General features: G+C 40.6%; 1 protein-coding gene across 1 annotated transcript in view; it reads left to right on the top strand.

Moving 5' to 3' along the window:
* The window catches only part of asap1b (ArfGAP with SH3 domain, ankyrin repeat and PH domain 1b), an 83,263-nt gene that overhangs the window by 27,728 nt on the left and 35,545 nt on the right, over positions 1-19,990 (top strand). Inside the window, exons 2-6 of the mRNA XM_057824122.1 lie at positions 5,522-5,594; positions 12,878-13,023; positions 19,121-19,195; positions 19,329-19,378; positions 19,460-19,589. Coding sequence (XP_057680105.1) covers positions 5,522-5,594; positions 12,878-13,023; positions 19,121-19,195; positions 19,329-19,378; positions 19,460-19,589 — 474 coding nt within the window. The remainder of the gene's footprint in view (positions 1-5,521; positions 5,595-12,877; positions 13,024-19,120; positions 19,196-19,328; positions 19,379-19,459; positions 19,590-19,990) is intronic.

Below are 19,990 nucleotides of genomic sequence, written 5' to 3'. Positions count from 1 at the left end.
ATTCCTTCCTATGCGGCGAGACGTCCAGCACATGAGCACATCATTTAAAAGCGGCGAGTACTTACTCTTTGTGTTTTTATTGAGTCTTTTATTACCTTCTCATTGCCTCAAAATACTTTGTACATGTGTTTCCCTCTCTTACGTTTTTGCTTCCATACTAGGTATCGTTTTCATAGTAAGCAACGCCCTTTCAACGGTATAAATGTACAGCCTCTATTGTACTTTTTTGTATTCCCGCGTGTTCACGACTCCTGACCGGATCACGCCATTGTATGCCTGATACAGTATATATTTTGTATTCTATAAAGTCTTCAAAGCAGGCAATCCTTGGCTGGTTTGATTCTTTCTCCTATCTGAGCTATTGATTGATACTTGTCTCGGAGTTCAAAATTGAATTTCCCTGACAATGACCACATTAGTAACTTAGCACATTTAAACCACTGTTATTTGATATTACTACGTTTAAGTATTTTCTTACAGCATCTTTCGTATGTTCTGTCTGGATGCATCAAAACAAAACAAGCTGAAAGCGCAGTGTAGTACTTTGTGTGTCAAATTCGCCTCTTGTAGCACGTTTCGGTGGTGTAGCACATTTTGGCAGAACACCAGTTTTGTCCTACTCTCGTCTCGTCTCATCCCGTCTTTCCTGTTCATTTTGCTTTAACTCCTTGTTATGTGAAATATTGACGGTACCATCATGCTCAATAATGTTCCTCTTGGGTTCAAATTGAAAAGGCTGAACATATGACATGTTTATGTCGCTAGCGTCATACTCTGGAAGCCCGGCAGCGTAACCGCCCTGCAACGTCAACAACAATGGCGACATACTAGTTAAACTAAGTTTACAAATTGTATTAAAACAAAAACATCAAGAGGGGTTTTAATATCAATTGTTTTAGCTCATAATAATGTTCTATATCTTTTCAGAACTGTCTTTCTATTCGTGGTTCCCTTTAAATTGAGTGTGACAGAAATTTGATATGAAATTCATTCAAGCCAGAAAACTTTAAGCCGATATACGTGCACTCAAAATGACGTCGCGGGCCGGATCTGGCCCCCGGGCCTTGTGTTTGACACCTGCGATCTCCACTTATTGATCAGACGAACAATCTTTGGCTCAAAAGCCTTTTGACATTCCCGTATGGACGACCACACGGGCTACTTTAAAGTCTTTCCTCTCGAGTAACTTGGAGCAGATGTTCCGTCGTCTTCCCTTGTCTAATCCCCAAAGCTTGCCGTCGGCGAAGACTCCCTCCGACGGTGTTCAGAAAGAGAGAAGGCTGAATTTTGGACAGGTTCCGCTTGTTGCTAAGGGCAGCAAGGACCGTGCGCCAAGACAGTGCCGCTTCATTGATTTTTTAGCTTCCTCTCGCTTGAAAGGCCGCATCTCTTCGTGTCACATCCAAAGCGCTAACGTTTCCAATTCCAAAGACTACAAAGAAGCTTGGTTTTAACCGACAGTCTCAGCGCGGAATTCATTTAACAATGCTTTATTATTGTGTAGCGGCGTAGAAACGCACCGATTTAGGCATCCAAAGTATTCGAAACAGCTCTCGGTATGATGCAACACCATTGCAAGCCGCAACAATAAACATGTGGGTCAATTCTTTGAACTTGGGAAGCTTTGCTGCTTACAGTGACGACAAATAATCTCCACTGTTAATGAAATTGTCGGCCGGCCCGGCGGATCAAATGCGTGACGTCCTACCGCGTGACGCCACGTCCGCTAGCACTGGGAGATAAATCCCTCGTGGATCAGATGATGCCGAGTGACTGATCATGTTTCGGTGACATTGACGGCGATTAGGACTGCAGCTATCGATTATTTAAGTAATCGCCGAATCTATCGGTCAGTTAATTCGCATAATCGAGTAATCGGATTATGAACATTTAATGCGTTGTAGAATAAATTTCAGGAGGTGTAAAATAAAGTGTTTATGCTTGTAATAACTAGAGCTGGGAATCTTTGGGCACCTAACGATTACGATTCAGAGGCTCCGATTCTATTATAAAACGATTATTGATGCACCCCCCTCCTTTTTTTTTCTCTCTTTTTGTACATTAGTTCCAAAATTGTTCAAAAATCCTCTCAGGCTAAACCAAACTGCTATTTCAGTATCAAGTTAACATATAACAGTAAATAAATATACAAAAATAACAGTAAATAAAAAAAACTCCAGTCCCCATTCTGTATCAGCAGCTTTAAACTACATTCAATTAATTTAATGTTGTGAATCAACTGTTACAGTTGTTAAAATTGCTCCCGTTATTCCATAATTTCCCTTCTGTCTACTTTTGTCAAAGTTTTAAAACTATTTCATCATTTAAAGATAGATTCAAGACAAGATTCTGCCAATTTAGGAGTATTTTAGATAAAAAGTTAATTAGGTTCGCTACAACAGAGCCTTCCAGAGAGGTCTACTGCTTTAAGATGGCGGCTGTTTACTTACGCCGGAAAGTCTGTCATTTTGCATCTAGTTCTACATATATATGATATCTACTGTAGCCGTATGTTTGTTGCAACTAGCAACTAGGCGTTGTTTGTAGCGGCTGTCAGCCGCAGTCAGGTATGATTGTTTTTTTTATCTAGCGGCATGAGTTGAACATGATATTTACTCTCGGTCTGTTCCTCATTGTGTCCCAAAGACCGCGCTGACTCTTCCGCTTTACCTGGTATAATTCAATAATCGGAATTTGGATATTTGTGAATCGTTCTCAAATCTTCCACGGCCGAATCGCGAATAATCTAAGAATCGGAAATTTCGCACGCCTCTAGTAATAACATTGTTTTTGGCTTACACTTTCAAAAGAACATTAAATGCAAATACAAAATAAAATTGTTTCTTCAATTCATCCATCCATCATCTTCCACTTGCTCCGGGGTCAGATCGCGGGGGCAGCAGCTTTAACAGGGAAGCCCAGACTTCCCTCTCCTTAGCCACTTCAACCAGCTCCTCCGGCAAGATCCCAAGGCGTTCCCAGGCTATTCAAGAGACATAGTCTCTTCAGCGTGTCCTGGGTCGTCCACGGGGCCTCCTGTCGGTGGGACATGCCCGGAACACCTCTCCAGGGAAGCTTCCAGGATACATTCACACCAGATGCCTGAGCCACCTCAGCTGGCTCCTCTCAACGCGGAGGAATAGCAGCTCGACGCAGAGTCCCTCCCGGATGACCGAGTTTCTTACCCTATCTCTAAGGGAGAGCCCGTACACCCTGTGGAGAACACTCTTTTCGGCCGCTTGTATCCGGGATGTTGTTCTTTCGGTCACGAGCTGTGGGTCGTGACCGAGGTGAGGGTAGGAATATAGATCGACTGGTCAAATCAAGAGCCTCGGCTCAGCTCCTTCTTCACCCATACGGACCGGTGCAGAGTCCGCATTAATGTAGACACTGCACCGATCCGCCTGTCGATTTCCCGCTCCCTCCTACCCTCACTCGTGAACAAGACCCCAAGATACTTGAACTCCTCCACTTGGGGCAGGATTTCATCCCCGACCCAGAGAGAGCACTCCACCGTTTTCCGCCTGAAGACCATGGTCTCGGATTTGGAGGTGCGGATCTTCATCCCAACCGTATTTAAAACCTCATTTTTTCTATCGTTTGAGGCTAAGCTCAGGTATTTTAATCGAGTTTTAAATGTATGAAATGAAAAGTGCAATTCTGCATAAATTGAAGAAACAATTCTGGATGCTGTGGGGCTGTCGTGGCTGACACGCCTCTACAACATCGCGTGGACATCGGGGACAGTGCCTCTGGATTGGCAGACCAGGGTGGTGGTCCATCTTTTTAAGAAGGGGGACCGGAGGGTGTGTTCCAATTATAGAGGGATCACACTCCTCAGCCTCCCCAGTAAAATCTATTCAGGGGTGCTGTAGAGGAGGGCCCGTCGGTAAAGTCGAATCTCTGATTCAGGTGGAGCAGCTGGGGTAAACCTTTCCCTCATCGCCGCCTGTCATCAAGATGGATTTTTTTGAGTCTTTCTTTTGTGGTGACCACTGCCTCGCAGCAGAGTTCGCCTGCGGAACTTGTGTTCCTGGGAGGGAACTGGTTTGGCCGTGCGCGTTTCCGGCTGAGTCGCGGGACATTGGAGGTTGCGGGGGACGCGAACGGCCGAGCACGGCGGTGCGGGCTCTGCTCGGCGAGCAGCACTAAATCGACGGCATCGTCCGCTGCACTGGTGGTTCCGGTCATTCTGCTTGGTCATCCAGCGCCTAGCCTCATGGGCATCCTCCCGGTTGTTCTGCTCGGTCGTCCGCCGCCTGGCATCCTGGACGTCCATTCGGTCATCTTCCACCGGCGCCCTGGCCGTGCAGCCCGGCCGTTGGTTCCGTTGAATCGGGTTGCGGGCTTACCAAATGCGCTACTCCCCTCCAGTGGCCAGTTTTATTGCTTTAAAATACATTTTCAGTATTGTGCTTTGGAGCTAAGTTGCATCAGAACCTAGAGAAAAAAAACGCAAAAGAAGTATGAATACTTCTTTGGAACACTGAAACAATTAAAAATAGAACGCATTTATACGTTTTTGGGAGCAAATGAGTAAATGTCCGTGTCATCACTGTGTCAGTCGACCCTGAAAATTGCCTTCAGATGTTTAAATCCCGGGACTTGACCGGAGTTCAGCTTATGTCTGAAAGGGGCTCAAGATGCATGATGCTGCATTTAACCAACTAGTAAAATACGAAACGTTAAATTATGAGTAGCCAGTTAAACGATTAAACGACTAGTTGCGCAGATCCCTACATTTGATGACTTGTTTTTTGACATTTTGGGGCCTTGCAGTCTTAAAGCAATCGCTACTGGTGTTGAAATGGGAAGACGTCAGAAGCAAGAAGGATGGTGTTTCAAAGTGTCAATGGAATTTTAATCTGATGTTTTTGGTTAAAAAATGTATGTGCGTGAAATGTTTTCTCAATATGAGCTGAAATTATATGTTTGATAATGTTAATGAATATGATTGTTATGTATGTTGACTGTTTAAATTGTTTATTGTTGTTGTATATAGCTACCAACATGCCGTCTTAAACCTGCATTGCTATATCATTTGCGGTCGCCTGAACCGCTTTCGACCCACCAGACGGAGGCTAAGCAGTGTGGCATTGTGGGTCGGCCCCCTGCGGCGGCAAACTACCACTGAGATAATTGGGGACGAGCCTTGCAAACGCGTCCAGCGAAGGCCAAGGACGGCTTAATTATGCTGTGAAGTCTAATTAGCCCGCTGGTTTCTTTGTGTATGTACGAACGCGCGTTTGTGCGCGCGCCGCTCTTAACCGCCTAACCTCTGTGTCACGGCGTTTACCATTGTTTACAAGCCGCTGCGGCAGTGACGTGTTTGTTCTGTCAGCGTAAATTACGCGATGGGAAAGGGAGCTAAACGCATTGGAAATGCTATGGAATTGACGAGTCTTCTAATTAGGTTGGCCTTTGTTTGTCTAATTGATTCATTCGGAAGGATAATCGCTGGAATGCAGAATACTTGAAGGTTGTCGTATTATCATGACGGTTTTATCTTCATTTTCTACAGGCATTGGATCAGGACAGGACTTCGCTGCAGAAGGTGAAGAAATCCGTCAAGGCCATCTACAATTCGGGACAAGGTGAGGCTAAGTCGGAGTGCGTACTGATTTTTGGTGTACTGTTGCAAGTTCTCCCACTTCAAAATATTACAGAGGCCTGTAATTGTCAACATGGGTAAACCTTAAGCACGAGAGACAGAATGTGGAAGAAAAACCCAGAAAATCACATTGTTTGATTTTTAAAGAATTTATTTGCAATTCATGGTGGAAAGTATTTGGTCAATACCAAAAGTTCATCTCAATACTTTGTTATGTACCCTTTGTTGGCAATAACGGAGGCCAAACGTTTTCTGTCACTCTTCACAAGCTTTTCACACACTGTTGCTGGTATTTTGGCCCATTCCTCCATGCAGATCTCCTCTAGAGCAGTGGTGTTTTGGGGCTGTCGTTGGGCAACACGGACTTTCAACTCCCTCCACAGATTTTCTATGGGGTTGAGATCTGGAGACTGGCTAGGCCACTCCAGGACCTTGAAATGCTTCTTACGAAGCCCCTCCTTTGTTGCCCTGGCTGTGTGTTTGGGATCATTGTCATGCTGAAAGACCCAGCCACGTCTAATCATCAATGCCCTTGCTGATGGAAGGAGATTTTCACTCAAAATCTCTCGTTACATGGCCCCATTCATTCTTTCCTTTACACAGATCCCTTTGCAGAAAAACAGCCCCAAAGCATGATGTTTCCACCCCCGTGCTTCACAGTGGGTATGGTGTTCTTCGGATGCAATTCGGTATTCTTTCTCCACCAAAAACAAGAACCTGTGTTTCTACCAAAAAGTTCTATTTTGGTTTCATCTGACCATAATACATTCTCCCAGACCTCTTCTGGATCATCCAAAAGCTCTCTAGCGAACCGCAGACGGGCCTGGACGTGTACTGGCTTCAGCAGGGGGACACGTCTGGCAGTGCAGGATTTGAGTCCCTGGCGGCGCATTGTGTTACTGATAGTAGCCTTTGTTACTGTGATCCCAGCTCTCTGTAGGTCATTCACTAGGTCCCCCCGTGTGGTTCTGGGATTTTTGCTCACCGTTCTTGTTATCATTTTGACGCCACAGGGTGAGATCTTGCATGGAGCCCCAGATCGAGGGAGATTATCAATGGTCTTGTATGTCTTCCATTTTCCAATAATTGCTCCCAATGTTGATTTCTTTACATCAAGTGTTTTACCTATTGCAGATTCAGTCTTCCCAGCCTGGTGCAGGTCTACAATTTTGTCTCTGGTGTCCTTCGACAGCTCTTTGGTCTTGGCCATAGTGGAGTTTGGAGTGTGACTGACTGAGGTTGTGGACAGGTGTCTTTTATACCGATAATGAGTTAAAACAGGTGCCATTAATACAGGTAACGAGTGGACCCTCGTTAGAAGACGTTAGACCTCTTTGACAGCCAGAAATCTTGCTTGTTTGTAGGTGACCAAATACTTATTTTCCACTCTTATTTGGAAATAAATTCTTTAAAAATTAAACAATGTGATTTTCTGTTTTTTTTTCCACATTCTGTCTCCCATGGTTGAGGTTTACCCATGTTGACAATTACAGGCCTTTCTAATCTTTTCAAGTAGGAGAACTTGCACAATTGGTGGTTGACTAAATACTAATTTGCCCCACTGTAAGCCTGCCGCAATATCGAATAAGTCAAATTATCACACGGTAAATAAAAATGAGGGCGGTAATTTTCCCGGCTGCAATTTATCGCTGCGTGCGTGCGTGCATACTATGAGTGTGACAAAATATCAAAATGGTGATATATCGTGATACTTTGTATCCCAAAAGGTTATCGATATGCTCCTGCCAAGAAAAGATATCGTTTAAAAAGGTGTCAATGTCTAAAAAATAAATAAAAACGAACCAACAAGTTGCTACCAAAATCTTCCACCATTATAGTTTCTCAGTTAACTCTAACGCTGCATTGGCGATGCTCGACGCCCAATCCATTTCGACTGGGAATGTTCGTTCATTCGAAACCAGAGCATTCAGTCATTCTGTCCGATTTTCAGGGCATTTACAGGCCACTTGATGTTCATTTTAGGGCATTTACATAGTTATTTTGTGTTGAGTTTGAGTCACTGCCAATTCATTTGGGTAATTCCCAGGTCACTTCTTGTTCTGTAATTCAAAATAATCAGGAAGAGACCCATAAAATACCCCAAATTCAACAGGAAGTAACTGAAAATCAACAGGTAAATGACCTTAAATGGCCCAAAATTACCTCATTGGCTGCCACTACTGGCCATAGACGTTCAATCCGTTTGAAGTGGGAGGGTGGTAGCGAATGATCATCCCTCCCACTTCAAATGGATTGCACGTTTACTAGTGATAAACTCATTCCAATTCACAGCAGAAGCTTGTTTTTCTGTTTATTAGTTGTTTGTAGAATATCCTACAATGATTTCCCGACCAACGTATCGATCATCGTTGTATCGTCAGATCATCGTTATCGTGAGCTTTGTATCACAAATCATATTGTATCGTGAAGTACCAAGAAGTTTCCAATCCTAGTGCATACAGTTGTGCGTACTTGTGTTTGCGTGTGCTGCGTGCACTCTGCACACGTGCGTATTGATTGGATGTGAGACTCCATTAGCTTTCACAGATGTTTATTGGCCATAAACACGTCGTAGAATTAAAGTTCAGACATACAATACAAGGAAACATATCAATGTTAAACATTGTAAAACGTTAGCATTGCCACATTGAAGCTAATGGAAAAAAAGACAATGAACTACCGTAATTTCTGGACTATAAGTCGCAACTGACTGTAAGCCGCCACCCACCAAATTTGACACGAAAACAGCATTTCTTCATATATAAGCCTGGTCAGCTGTCCTCACTGTATTATAGGATATTTACACCATAATATATTAACCAGTAACACTTTATTCGACAGCGGCATCATAAGACTGTCATAAGACCAAATGAGCCACCATAAAGCTTTGAACCAATTGGCTGCAAAGCTTGATTGCTTCAAGAAGCTTCATTTGGCCATCACTGCTCCCTTGGGGGAGACAGTCAACCTTTGCTGCCACCTGGTGTTAACACTGTTGTCATCACTGTTGTAGCGCTACAAATATTAAATAACAATCAAAATTCATGTTCTGTGCTAATTATTTCTTCACTTACTCTACCAGTTGTTTCATAAATTGCTGCTTCTGGTATTTGGTAAAACTTTAATTGACCTGCACCATAAAACTGTCATAAGACCATCATAATTATGACATGACACTGCCATGAGCATTAATGACATCATGACAGATGTCATTTTGTGTCATCCAGCAAATTATCTCACGTTTGAATAGATGCAAAAGATCCGAGCTGGACATATATGGAGTGTTGGTGACATAATTTGCCAGATGATACTTAATGACATCTGTCATAAGCATTTATTAACGGCCATGATAATGTCATAATCATGTCATAATTATGGCGGTCTTATGGCAGTCTTATGACACCGTTGTCGAAGTGTTACCTATTAACCCAAATAAATGCAGCATCAATAAACCGCACTGGACTATAAGCCGCAGGATTCAAAATGAGGGAAAAAAGTAGCGGCTTATAGTCCGAAAATTACGGGTAACCACTTTAGCCTGCTATAAAACTTTGGCGGTCTACTCCACAACGCAAAATTGCAGTTAAAACGTGGCACTTCAAACATAAAAACTGGCTGGATTACAGCATTTGCAAACGATGGGAACAAAAGAAAAAAACAATTACTGACGTCACATGCATGACGAATTGCAAAGTGCACTTTTTTGTGTGTTTTTTTTGTGTTTTTTTTTTTTTTTTTAACTGAGTGTAAAGCGTACGGTTAGTGGCTTAGCAAACGTACTTCCGTTGAACATTTCAAAATAAAAGCACATCATGATCAGATTTCTGGAGGCAACCTCACGTACTTCAGATTCTACACGAAGAATAGATTTAAAATGACACCCATCATGAAAAATCTTACTGTCAATGAAAATATGATGTAATAAATGATACTAATTTGGCTTCAAATTTGTTAATAAACTGCACTATGCAGGACAAGGTGATTTTTGATCAATTAACACTTCTAATGGGCTGTAATTGGCAGACAACAAAAATAACATTGGGTTTCTAACCTATTTCATATTCTGCCCTAGACTAGCTTTAAAATGACTCATGCATTGTGTTCGTTTTCTATATAATTTTTAATGTAGTTTGTGTTTGATTTAAGAATAACAATTTATTGCATTTGAATATATTCATGGTTGAATTGGTTTAAAAAAGCTTGCAATAATATCGCATATTGACAATATATCGCCTACTACAATTTGTTATCGTGACAGGCCTATCTACGATACAACTATATAATAAATAGCTGTCAATTGAAATTAGTTTATCACTAGTATACCTCCAATCCATTTGAACTAGCAGGTTGGCAACGAATGATCCCTCCCACTTCAAACGGGTCAGATGTCGATGGTCGTCAATGGCAGCTGATGAGTTGGGGCATTTCAGGTCATTTCCGGGTCACTTTCTATTGTTTTTGGGACATTTATGGATCATTTCCTTTTGATTTTGGGTTACTGAACAGGAAGTGACACGGAAACTTACCCAAATGAATAGGAAGTGACTGAAAACTAACAGAAATTGACCTGTAAATGCACCCTAAACCAAGAAGTGATCATGTTTGGGTACCGCTGACGTTGCTAGATGTCCAAACCATTTTGGCTGTCAAAATGAACTGGACGTCTCGAGCCGTCAATGGCAGCCAATGACCACTATTCTAGTGGAAGATTTAGATAGCAACACTTACACTTTTTTAAAATGATATATATTGATGCCTGGTGGGAGAATACATACCTGTCAACCCGAGGCCGTTGGCTATCTTACAAATAGTGACGTATGCCCTTACAAACAGTGTTGTTAATAACGGCGTTAGAATATAACGGCGTTACTAACGGCGTTAGAATATAACGGCGTTACTAACGGCGTTATTTTCTTCAGTAGTGAGTAATCTAATTAATTACTTTTCTCATCTTGGCAACGCCGTTACCGTTACAGAGGCGGGAAAGGCGTGCGTTACTATGTTGGTTGACTGACGCGAGAAAAGTCTGAGAAAGACGGACTCACGGAGACAAGAGAGCAGAGCAGGGAGGAGGCAAGGGAGGGTGACGCCGTTGCAAACACGATGCTACTATGCTAGGTGGCTCCAATAATACCTGACTGTAGCCGATAGCCTACAAGCTACGCCCACATGATGCTTCGGTAGATATCACAGATATACAGAACTAGATGCAAATGAGCATTAGCAACATGTATGATAAAGAACTAGATGCGTTAGTAACGCACAGTAACGCACATTGTCTTGTTGCCGAAATGGTGACAAAATCCAAACGGGAAAAAAAACGTAATGCAAGTAAAACGTACAGATTTTGAACGTACGGCCTACACATTTAAAAATCAGTTCTCACTTGTACAAATTACGCCAAAACCGTACAACTTGACAGGTATGAGAATATTGACTCTTTTGGGATACAAAGTATCACAAAATATTTTGATAGAGTCTCACAATGCTAACTCTTACACAATTTTGGTCTTTTTGTCATCTGAAAAACAGCCTTCTGCAGGACAGATGGTGTTTTGTGTATTTATCCCAACACTCAACACCTGAGTTTGTTTTGTCCCTCGACGTGACGTGGAACCTCAGCCATTTTCCATTCAGTACTCACGCCTCTCATTTCATCCCTTGTGAATTGTTAGTTTCAGAATCCGAAGGTTAACCTGACGTCTCTGATAATATCTGAAAACTGCGATCAGATGTCACTGAAATCTGCGTACTTCTCCATGTAGACCCACTTGTACCTTGAAAAATATCCAAAGAACAAACCTCTTGCATGTAGTATAAGTGATTTCAGAAATGTGCAATCAAACACTAGCCGAGTTAGCGCAATAGCTAGCAGATGTCACTTTTAATGTCAGAAAATAGCAACCAAACGTCACCAAAATGTGGATGTGTATCTGTACTAGCCAAGTTAGCGTGATAAGTAGCGGATGCTCTTTTAATGTCTGAAAATTGCAACCAAACATCACCAAATTGTAGATGTGTATCTCGACTAAATAAAAAATACTCAATACTGGATACCATTTTTGATATTACATAAATACATACCCAAAATTAAACGTTATCTTTTTGTAATGAACTCTTTCAGTGCCATTAACAATGACTGACGTCCAATCATATGACTGCTAAAAAGTAGGGCTGTCAAACGATTAAAATTTTTAACCGAGTTAATCACAGCTTAAAAATTAATCATAATTAATCGCAATTTAAACCATCTCTAAAATATGCCATATTTTTCTGTAAATTATTGTTGGAATGGAAAGATAAGACACAAGAAGGACATAAACATTCAACATACTGTACATAAGTACTGTATTTGTTTATTATAACAATAAATCCAAACGATGGCATTAACATTATTAACAAATCTTTCTGTTAAAGGGATCCACGGATAGAAAGACTTGTTGTTCTTAAAAGATGAATTTGAGTACAAGTTATAGTAATTTTATATTAAGAAAAAGAAGTCTCCTGCTCCGCCCAAATGTATGAGGGGAAGTTGGGCAACCATGACTGTCAGTAGTGGCTGCAAATGGTTAGCAACATGTTCTGCGATGTGTTCACTTAAGCGTGTTAAGAAAAAGATCGTCTCTTGCTCCGCCCAAATGCATGATGGGAAGTTGGGCAACCATGATTGTTACTAGTGGCTGGCAAAGCTTAAGCCTATAAAAGGCGCGGTCCAAAGAACGCCTGTGTCCACTCGCATTTCTCTGCCTTTTTGCTCTCAATGTGCTAAAACGGTTTCATTGGAAACTGTTTGAGGCAATGCATGAACGGGTCGTTCCGTGTATGCGTTAATTGCGTCAAATATTTTAACGTGATTAATTAGAAAAAAATAATTATCGCCCGTTAACGCGAGAAATTTGACAGCCCAGCTAAAAACCCAAAAAATTTCGTTTTTAACCAGTAGACGTCCAATCCATTTGAAGTGGGAGGGCGGCAGCGAAGTTCGTTCATTCGCTGCCACCCTCCCACTTCAAATGGATTGGACATCTAGTGCCGTCAATAGCAGCCAGCAAATTAACAAGGAAAATGCAAAAATATCCTCCATTGATATCAAATTACCACTTGACAAAAAAATCATTGGTGTCCTGAGGTCATGCAAAAATAACTGAGTATCGACACTCGTGCAATCAAATATCGTATCCGATTCCGGATACAGCATTGCAGTATTTATACTTTGACTGACACTTCAACTTGTTAAACCATTATTTTCTCCCCGCGTCCAACCAGATCACGTCCAAAATGAGGAAAACTACGCCCAGGCTCTGGACAAATTCGGCAGCAACTTCATCAGCCGGGACAATCCCGACCTGGGCACGGCCTTCGTCAAGTTTTCCTCACTCACCAAAGAGCTGTCGGCCCTACTGAAGAACCTGGTGAGTTGTAAATCTGAAGCACGTCACGCTCAGTGGCGCTGGAATGTGTGTTGACTTTAACCCACTGGGGGTTAAAACGAGGAGAGAGATTATTGTGGTTGTCACTACTGTAATTGGTTTACGTTGGTGGATTAGGATTAAGCCAGCATTTGGGTTTGTTTTGTGTCGGGGAAGGTTAAAAAGTTAACGGTGACGTTGAACTCAGCAATTTTATACAAGGTTTGTTGTTATTACTATGATTGATCAATTCAATATGATATTTCGTACTTTTGACAATCAGTTGGATTCCTCCTTAAACATTTTTATCAAAGCTTTAAAGACATTTGAATTGGAGTTGAAACGATTACTTGAGTAATTCGAGTAATTCGATTTTAGAAATTGATCAAGACATTTTTTCCGCCTTGAGGAATCGTTAATAATTTTGCCAGCTCTAAGCATAACGTTTTGCCCATTTTGCTACTTTTAAAGCAGCACAACGCGCTGACGTCACGTTCGTAGGGGAAGAAGCAATAGCCGACAGCTGCTACAAACTATGCCAGCGTTGCTACAAACTACGCCCACATGATGCTATGGTGGTAGCGTCTGATACATCTCATAGATATGATTTATTTATAGAACTAGATGCAAAATGACAGACTCGGCGGTGTTAGCACATGTATGTAGAACTAGATACGAAACGTCAGATGCGCCAGCGTTAGTAAACAGCCGCGCTGTCTTAAAGCAGTAGACTTCTCAGCGCTAATACTGTACCTTGCCTACGTAACGTTAGCCCTTCGGAGGGCTAGGTTTCTATCAGTTATGATGTTGATGCGTGGCTAGCGTGTCTTACATACAGGCTTTATTTAATCTGCAAAAACACAGCACTGTAGAGTGATGAGGTTGTAAAATAAAAAAATAATCAAAGCTAACTGACAAATTTTAGCTCGGCAGTCATTCCTGGATAAACCACAGAGTAGCAATGGTGTTTAATGTGCTCCAAACCAGCAGATATCATACATTTATTTTGAACACTGCAAAAACTCAAATTCCTATCAGTACTTTCAATTTAGACTTAAAACACAAGTAGAATTTGGAACTCACTTAACACAAATGGAAATTCGATTGAAACGTGGGAAAAACACCTAACTTCTAAGTGATGTGTGTTATCAAGCGTAATGACATTTTTAGGTAAGAAATAAGATTTTTTTTTTTTTTCCCCTAAGATCCAGATGTTTGAGAGAAAGCAGTGAATTTGTTGTTGTTTTTTCAGTTTTTTTGGCTGTTTTCAACAATGTACATCGAAAATAAAGACATTGATTGTCTGGAAAAGTGGGAATGGTTCAATATTAGGTGAAATGTCTTGTTTTCTCATGTAAATTTATAGTTGCTCTTTACCTAAAAAATGTTTTATCCGATTACTCAATTAATCGATAAGATTTTCAGTCGAATACTCGATTACTAAAATATTCGCTGCGGTTCTACTTCTAATTTAAAATGTTTTTTGTCTGCAAATTTAAAGGTTTTAATCCAAAAATAAGTAAATAAATAAAGGTTTGCCATAATTCTGAACGAACAATGACAGGTGAGAACATATTATAGCGTCTACAAAGACAACGCCATCTTGGCGATGATAATACACACTCCGCAGGAAACAGTACTTTACAGGTAGTCCCCGGTTATGAATGAGTTCTGTTCCTACGTTGGTGACGTAAACCGAATTTCCGCATAAGTTTGACTTAACCCTTTAAGTACCCCAAAATAACTATTAAAAAAGTCCAAAAGTATTGTATTTTGTTTAATGATGGAGGATACACTGCACTCTGGTGGTAGCATTGGGTCTGGCTGGACTGTCGCCTTATGACTGAGAAGCAGACTCAGACGTCTGACATGGATAAAGGACAGCTGCGCTGTGGTTTGGCCCACACAAGGCTGTAAGTTGTTTCAGCTAATATAGGTTTGTTTGTTTCAGCTAATGTAGGTTTGTATATGCATTTGTAATTAAGTTTGCAACTACAACTTGTTGAGTTACTTGTGACAGATTTGCTATGAGAATTGTAAATACGTCAGCACTCGTAGTATTTAATTTTGCGGACTTTTGTTATGCAAATTAGGCTAATTTAATCACCTAAATTCACATATTGATCAGACTAGATGGACTTTTAAACACCCAATTGTTTTTTGTCCAGTGTTTTATTGTTAAAATGCGTGTCATTTTGAACATCACAAATGTGTGTTACAGCTTTACAAATTGTCAAAAGTGAAGGTAGTAAAAAGCTTCAAAAAGCACAATTGCTCAATGTCTGTAAAGCTGAACAACTTCACGTTTAGTGAGGACAGAACACGTCATATTAATAAAGTAAAGTAAAAAATAAGATACTGAAAGGTGCAATAAGGTACTGTTTACGCAACTAAAAATAAAAAACAACTGGACACAAAATGGCGGACGAGACTCTGGCGTCGTACAGTCAAAATCGCGCAAGGCGAGTACGTCGAAACTAGGCCACAGCTATCGATTATTTTAGTAGTCGATTAATCGTAACTATTTCGTTCGGATAAACAAGTAATCAAATAAGGAACATAAACAATTAAAATACCTGAGCTGAGCCTAAACGGTATAGGAAAAGAAATAATAATCAGGATCTAAGTACAACAAAAGAAGAATTGGCTAATTTTGATAGCAAAAGTCCGCTTGCTAGCTTAAATGCCATAAAATGCTACTTTTTTTTTTTTTTTTAATGCTCTTTACAAATGGTTCAAACACATATTCCCACAAAAAAAAAAACGGCTAAATATACCGACAAACAAAATTACGAATGCATCAAAAACACATTCGCTCAAACAAAAACTTGGGAGCAGCTGGATTGAGCCATGTGAAATGAGTCATGTCATATTCACTGTTGCCACAAGAGGGCAGTGTATCCACCCAAATCAGGAAAACTAAATACGAACACTTTCAAAACGAACCATTACGACGCCACTTTAATTAAACGAATACTTGAAGCAGCAAAATTTAATTCAAATCTCTTTTCTGATCGAATTACTCGAGTTAATCGATTAATTGTTGCCGTACTAGTCGTAACTCAGGGACTACCTGGTTTTCAATAAATTATACCAACCTGGACACCATGAACTGAATGTAAAAAAAAGTTGTTTGAGAGTTTAAGATGACGCTCGCCACATGAAATGCTAATGCTAACGAGAACGTGAATGCTATGCTGAGACTCCAAATTACGTTGAGCCGTTATCATCTCGCCATCGTCATGAAAAAAATTGTCAGTCTACGAAATATTTTTGTTATTGTCTTTTTTTGACGAAAACAACAATGATTTCAACCACATATTTTAGACAAAAAGCAACTCTTAACTCTTGAGGAATTTGGTCCTTCCTCCAGATGCGAGTTTCCCCCCTTGTGAACATTCCCGTTGATTAACACGTCCTGTTTAGATGGTCACTACCTCGCTTCCTGTGCGGCAGCGCGCCAGATTAAGCTCCCATAAATACATCTACGCCGGCACGGACCGTGTGTCACCGGGAAGAATGATCTCTTCTCTCCTCGTGTCTTCCTTTCTTGTTTTTTCCACTCCGGGAGTTTCATCGCGTGCGGTACAAGAACTCGATAACTGCGCCCCGAAGGCTCCCGCGAGAACCGCCAATGACTTATTGACGAATGAGCGATGGCCTTTTCAGGTTGTTCTGCGGGTTTGGATGGAGGGAATTTACAGACCAGCTGTATATTCAGCTAACATTTTCAGCATTTGGCCTTCCATGGCCGGAAGACAGCCAGCTAAAGATTTTTTTTTTTAATAAAGGCAAGGCTCTTAAGAAGCACATTAGTGGCCATTAAGTGTTGTTTACATCCTTTACTGCTGTGCTACAATCGTGTGTGGGGGTTTTTAAATGCTTAGTCGTGCTGTAAACGATCTTGCTGAGCCTAATGGTTAGAGAGCAGCTGAGCAATGCTCGTCTTTGCTTTTGCTGAGTCATCCTTGCCTGATATCTACTGTTTATTCTGCAGCGTTTTCGTTGAACCTAAGAAAAAACATACACATATAAGGCGCACCTGACCATAACCCGCAGTTGTCCACGTTTTACCATTGGACATTTAGATGGTTTAACCGTTTGATTGACTTCAAATACCGTATTGGCCTGAATACAAGACGGCCCTGATTATAAGACGACCCCCTCTTTTTCAAGACTCAAGTTTGAAAAAAGACTTTTTGAACACTAAATTAATTTTTATACAGAAAATAATTACAGTACATCTGAAACAAATGATTATAACAATATATTTGAGAGAAAAAGCATGTTATTTTGCCTCATACAAATCTTAATATTTGAACATTTAACTATGTGAACTAAAGTGCAATCACATTCGTAAATGAATGGCTTCTGGTTTTTGAAATCTAAATAAACAAATCTATTGTGATAAAACAACAAAATTGCACCATCAAAGTGAAGTCTAACTTTAACTGTAGTCTTGAAACAAATCTAAATAAGGAAAAACATTGCAATAAAATAATGCAAACTGGTTAAATTTGAGAATAGCTGAGAATTGTCATGACAGAACATGGCTTCAGTGATATCTGGCGCCATCTAGCGTCGTAAATGGGTATAACGTCTAGACCGCGAGTAGAAGACGACCCCCACTTTTTCAGTCTTATTTCAATGCAAAAAACACCGTCTTATATTTGGGCCAGTACGGTAGATTGGACGTCTACTGGTGACAAACACACCGAGTTGAGTCCTAAGAGTGTCACAAGTGCTGCTGGTATTTTCACTGTTAGTCTAAAAAAAAAAAAAAAAAAAAGAATTTACTTTAAAAAAACAGCACAAAAAAAAAAACGTCGCTACAATTAATTGCAGAGAAGAAAACTAAAATTCATTTTTACTGTGACTTTTTAGCTTTTAGCACGTAGTCATTTTAAACTCATCATAGTAAATCTGCGCTAATAGCTGTCAGCGCTAGACCTATCTTAGAAGCTTGGTTATAGGACATTGTGGATGTTAATTCTGCAAAACCACTCATGGCTAACCTCTATTTGTCCCTCTGTAATAGCACAGAGCATCAGAAAATTTCCATAACAAACTAGGCTAGCAGCGTGTTAGCATAGCAGCTTGGTTGTAGCACGCTATGGATGTCAATTCCTATTAAATCTGTCAAACTACTCATGGCTAGTCATAAATTGTTTAACTGTAACTGCACCAAGCATTTGAAAAACGTAATAGTGCCTAACTTACTAAGAAGCTAGCAGCATAATAGCTTGTTGGTAACTCTAATAGCTAATCTTAACATGTTGTTCTGTAATGGCACCAAACATTGAAAAACAAACTTGGCCAGTAGCATGCTAGCATAGCAGCTTTATTGTAGCTCACTGTGGATGCCCATTCTCTTTAAATCTTTCAAACCACTAAGGGCTAGCATTAACTTGTTCCTCTGTAATGGCAAGAAGCATCGTAAAATCCTCATAGTGCCTAGCAAACTCAGCTAGTAGCATGCTACTATAGCAGCTTTATTGTAGCTAGATGTGGATGTCCCTTCTTTTTAAATCTTTCAAATCACTTACAGCTAGCATTAGCTTGTTCCTCTGTAATGGCAAGAAGCATCTTAAAATCCTAATAGTTCCTAGCAAACTCAACTGGTAGCATGTTAGAAATAGCAGCTTTATTGTAGCTCACTGTGGCTGCCCGTTCTTGTTAAATCTTTCGAACCATTAACTTGTTTCTTTGTAATGGCACCAACCATCGTAAAATCCTCATAGTGCCAAGCAAACTCGGCTAGCAGCATGCTAACATTGCATAGGTATCCTATTCTTTTTTATTTATTTATTTTTTTAAATCTGTCGACCCCCTTCAATGATTCTATGGGATTTCCCATGACAACAAGTCGCTAGCGCTAGTAGACAGACTGAAAGTCACTAAGCAAAGTAAATGAATGAAACAATACATGATGCTACCTAGCCCGTAAAAATTTATGAATTAGCTCCTCTGTTATCAAAACTGCAGGGCTCAAAGTAGCGAAAAAGTGGTGACTTACAGTTTGTAAAATACAGAACATAATGTTTTTTGACTAATAATACTGACTTTTCTCAAAATGTTTCCCTGTCCGTTTCATTTTTAGCTCCAAAGCCTGAGCCACAATGTGATCTTCACCTTGGACTCGCTGCTCAAGGGAGACTTGAAGGGCGTGAAAGGGGTGAGATATCTCGTGTTCACTCTTTTCTCTTTGGCACCAGCAAGCCGACGCTGCGTCAGCAAATCTCTTCATTCATCCCCACTGTAACACGAAACAATAGCACGCTAACCTTTGTTCTGTGTTTTCTCCGCAGGACATAAAGAAGCCCTTCGACAAGGCGTGGAAGGACTATGAAGCCAAATTGTAAGTGGACAAGTCTGATTTTAACTGCATGTGTAAATATCAGACATGTTTTTTTTCTTTTTTGCGCGTGTGTGTGTGCAGCACCAAAATTGAGAAGGAGAAACGGGAGCACGCCAAGCAACACGGGATGATCCGCACTGAGATCACCGGAGCTGAAATCGCTGAGGAGATGGAAAAGGAGCGTCGACTCTTCCAGCTCCAGATGTGCGAGGTGGGTCATAAAAATTTTTTTCATGGGTGAAATTAGGATATGACATAGGGCTGGGCGAGCTGGCCTATAAAATAAATGATCACAATATATATATCATCCAATTTCTCATACTTTCCCAGTATTTTTCTCCTACCATGACTTTTTTTCTCACATCATCCAATCTCAGTTATCAGTTTTTTTCATATCATCTGATCTCAATTACTTTCATGTTTACAGTTTTGACAGACCTGAGTATAATTGACATCCTAAAAACCAACATTTGGACTCTTGAATTCATTGGCTGACTTCGAACGATCGCTGCCAGCTAGTTTTATCGTGGTATGAAAACGTCACGGTTTCAAAACCACTAAAATTTTTCGCCATACCGTAGTACGGTATTAGCTATTTTTTATGTCTCAAAA

The sequence above is a fragment of the Corythoichthys intestinalis genome, chromosome 20 (assembly GCF_030265065.1).
Source record: "Corythoichthys intestinalis isolate RoL2023-P3 chromosome 20, ASM3026506v1, whole genome shotgun sequence".
In the NCBI taxonomy this organism is placed as follows: Eukaryota; Metazoa; Chordata; class Actinopteri; order Syngnathiformes; family Syngnathidae; genus Corythoichthys; species Corythoichthys intestinalis.
This window is presented reverse-complemented; position numbering and strand designations above follow the sequence as displayed.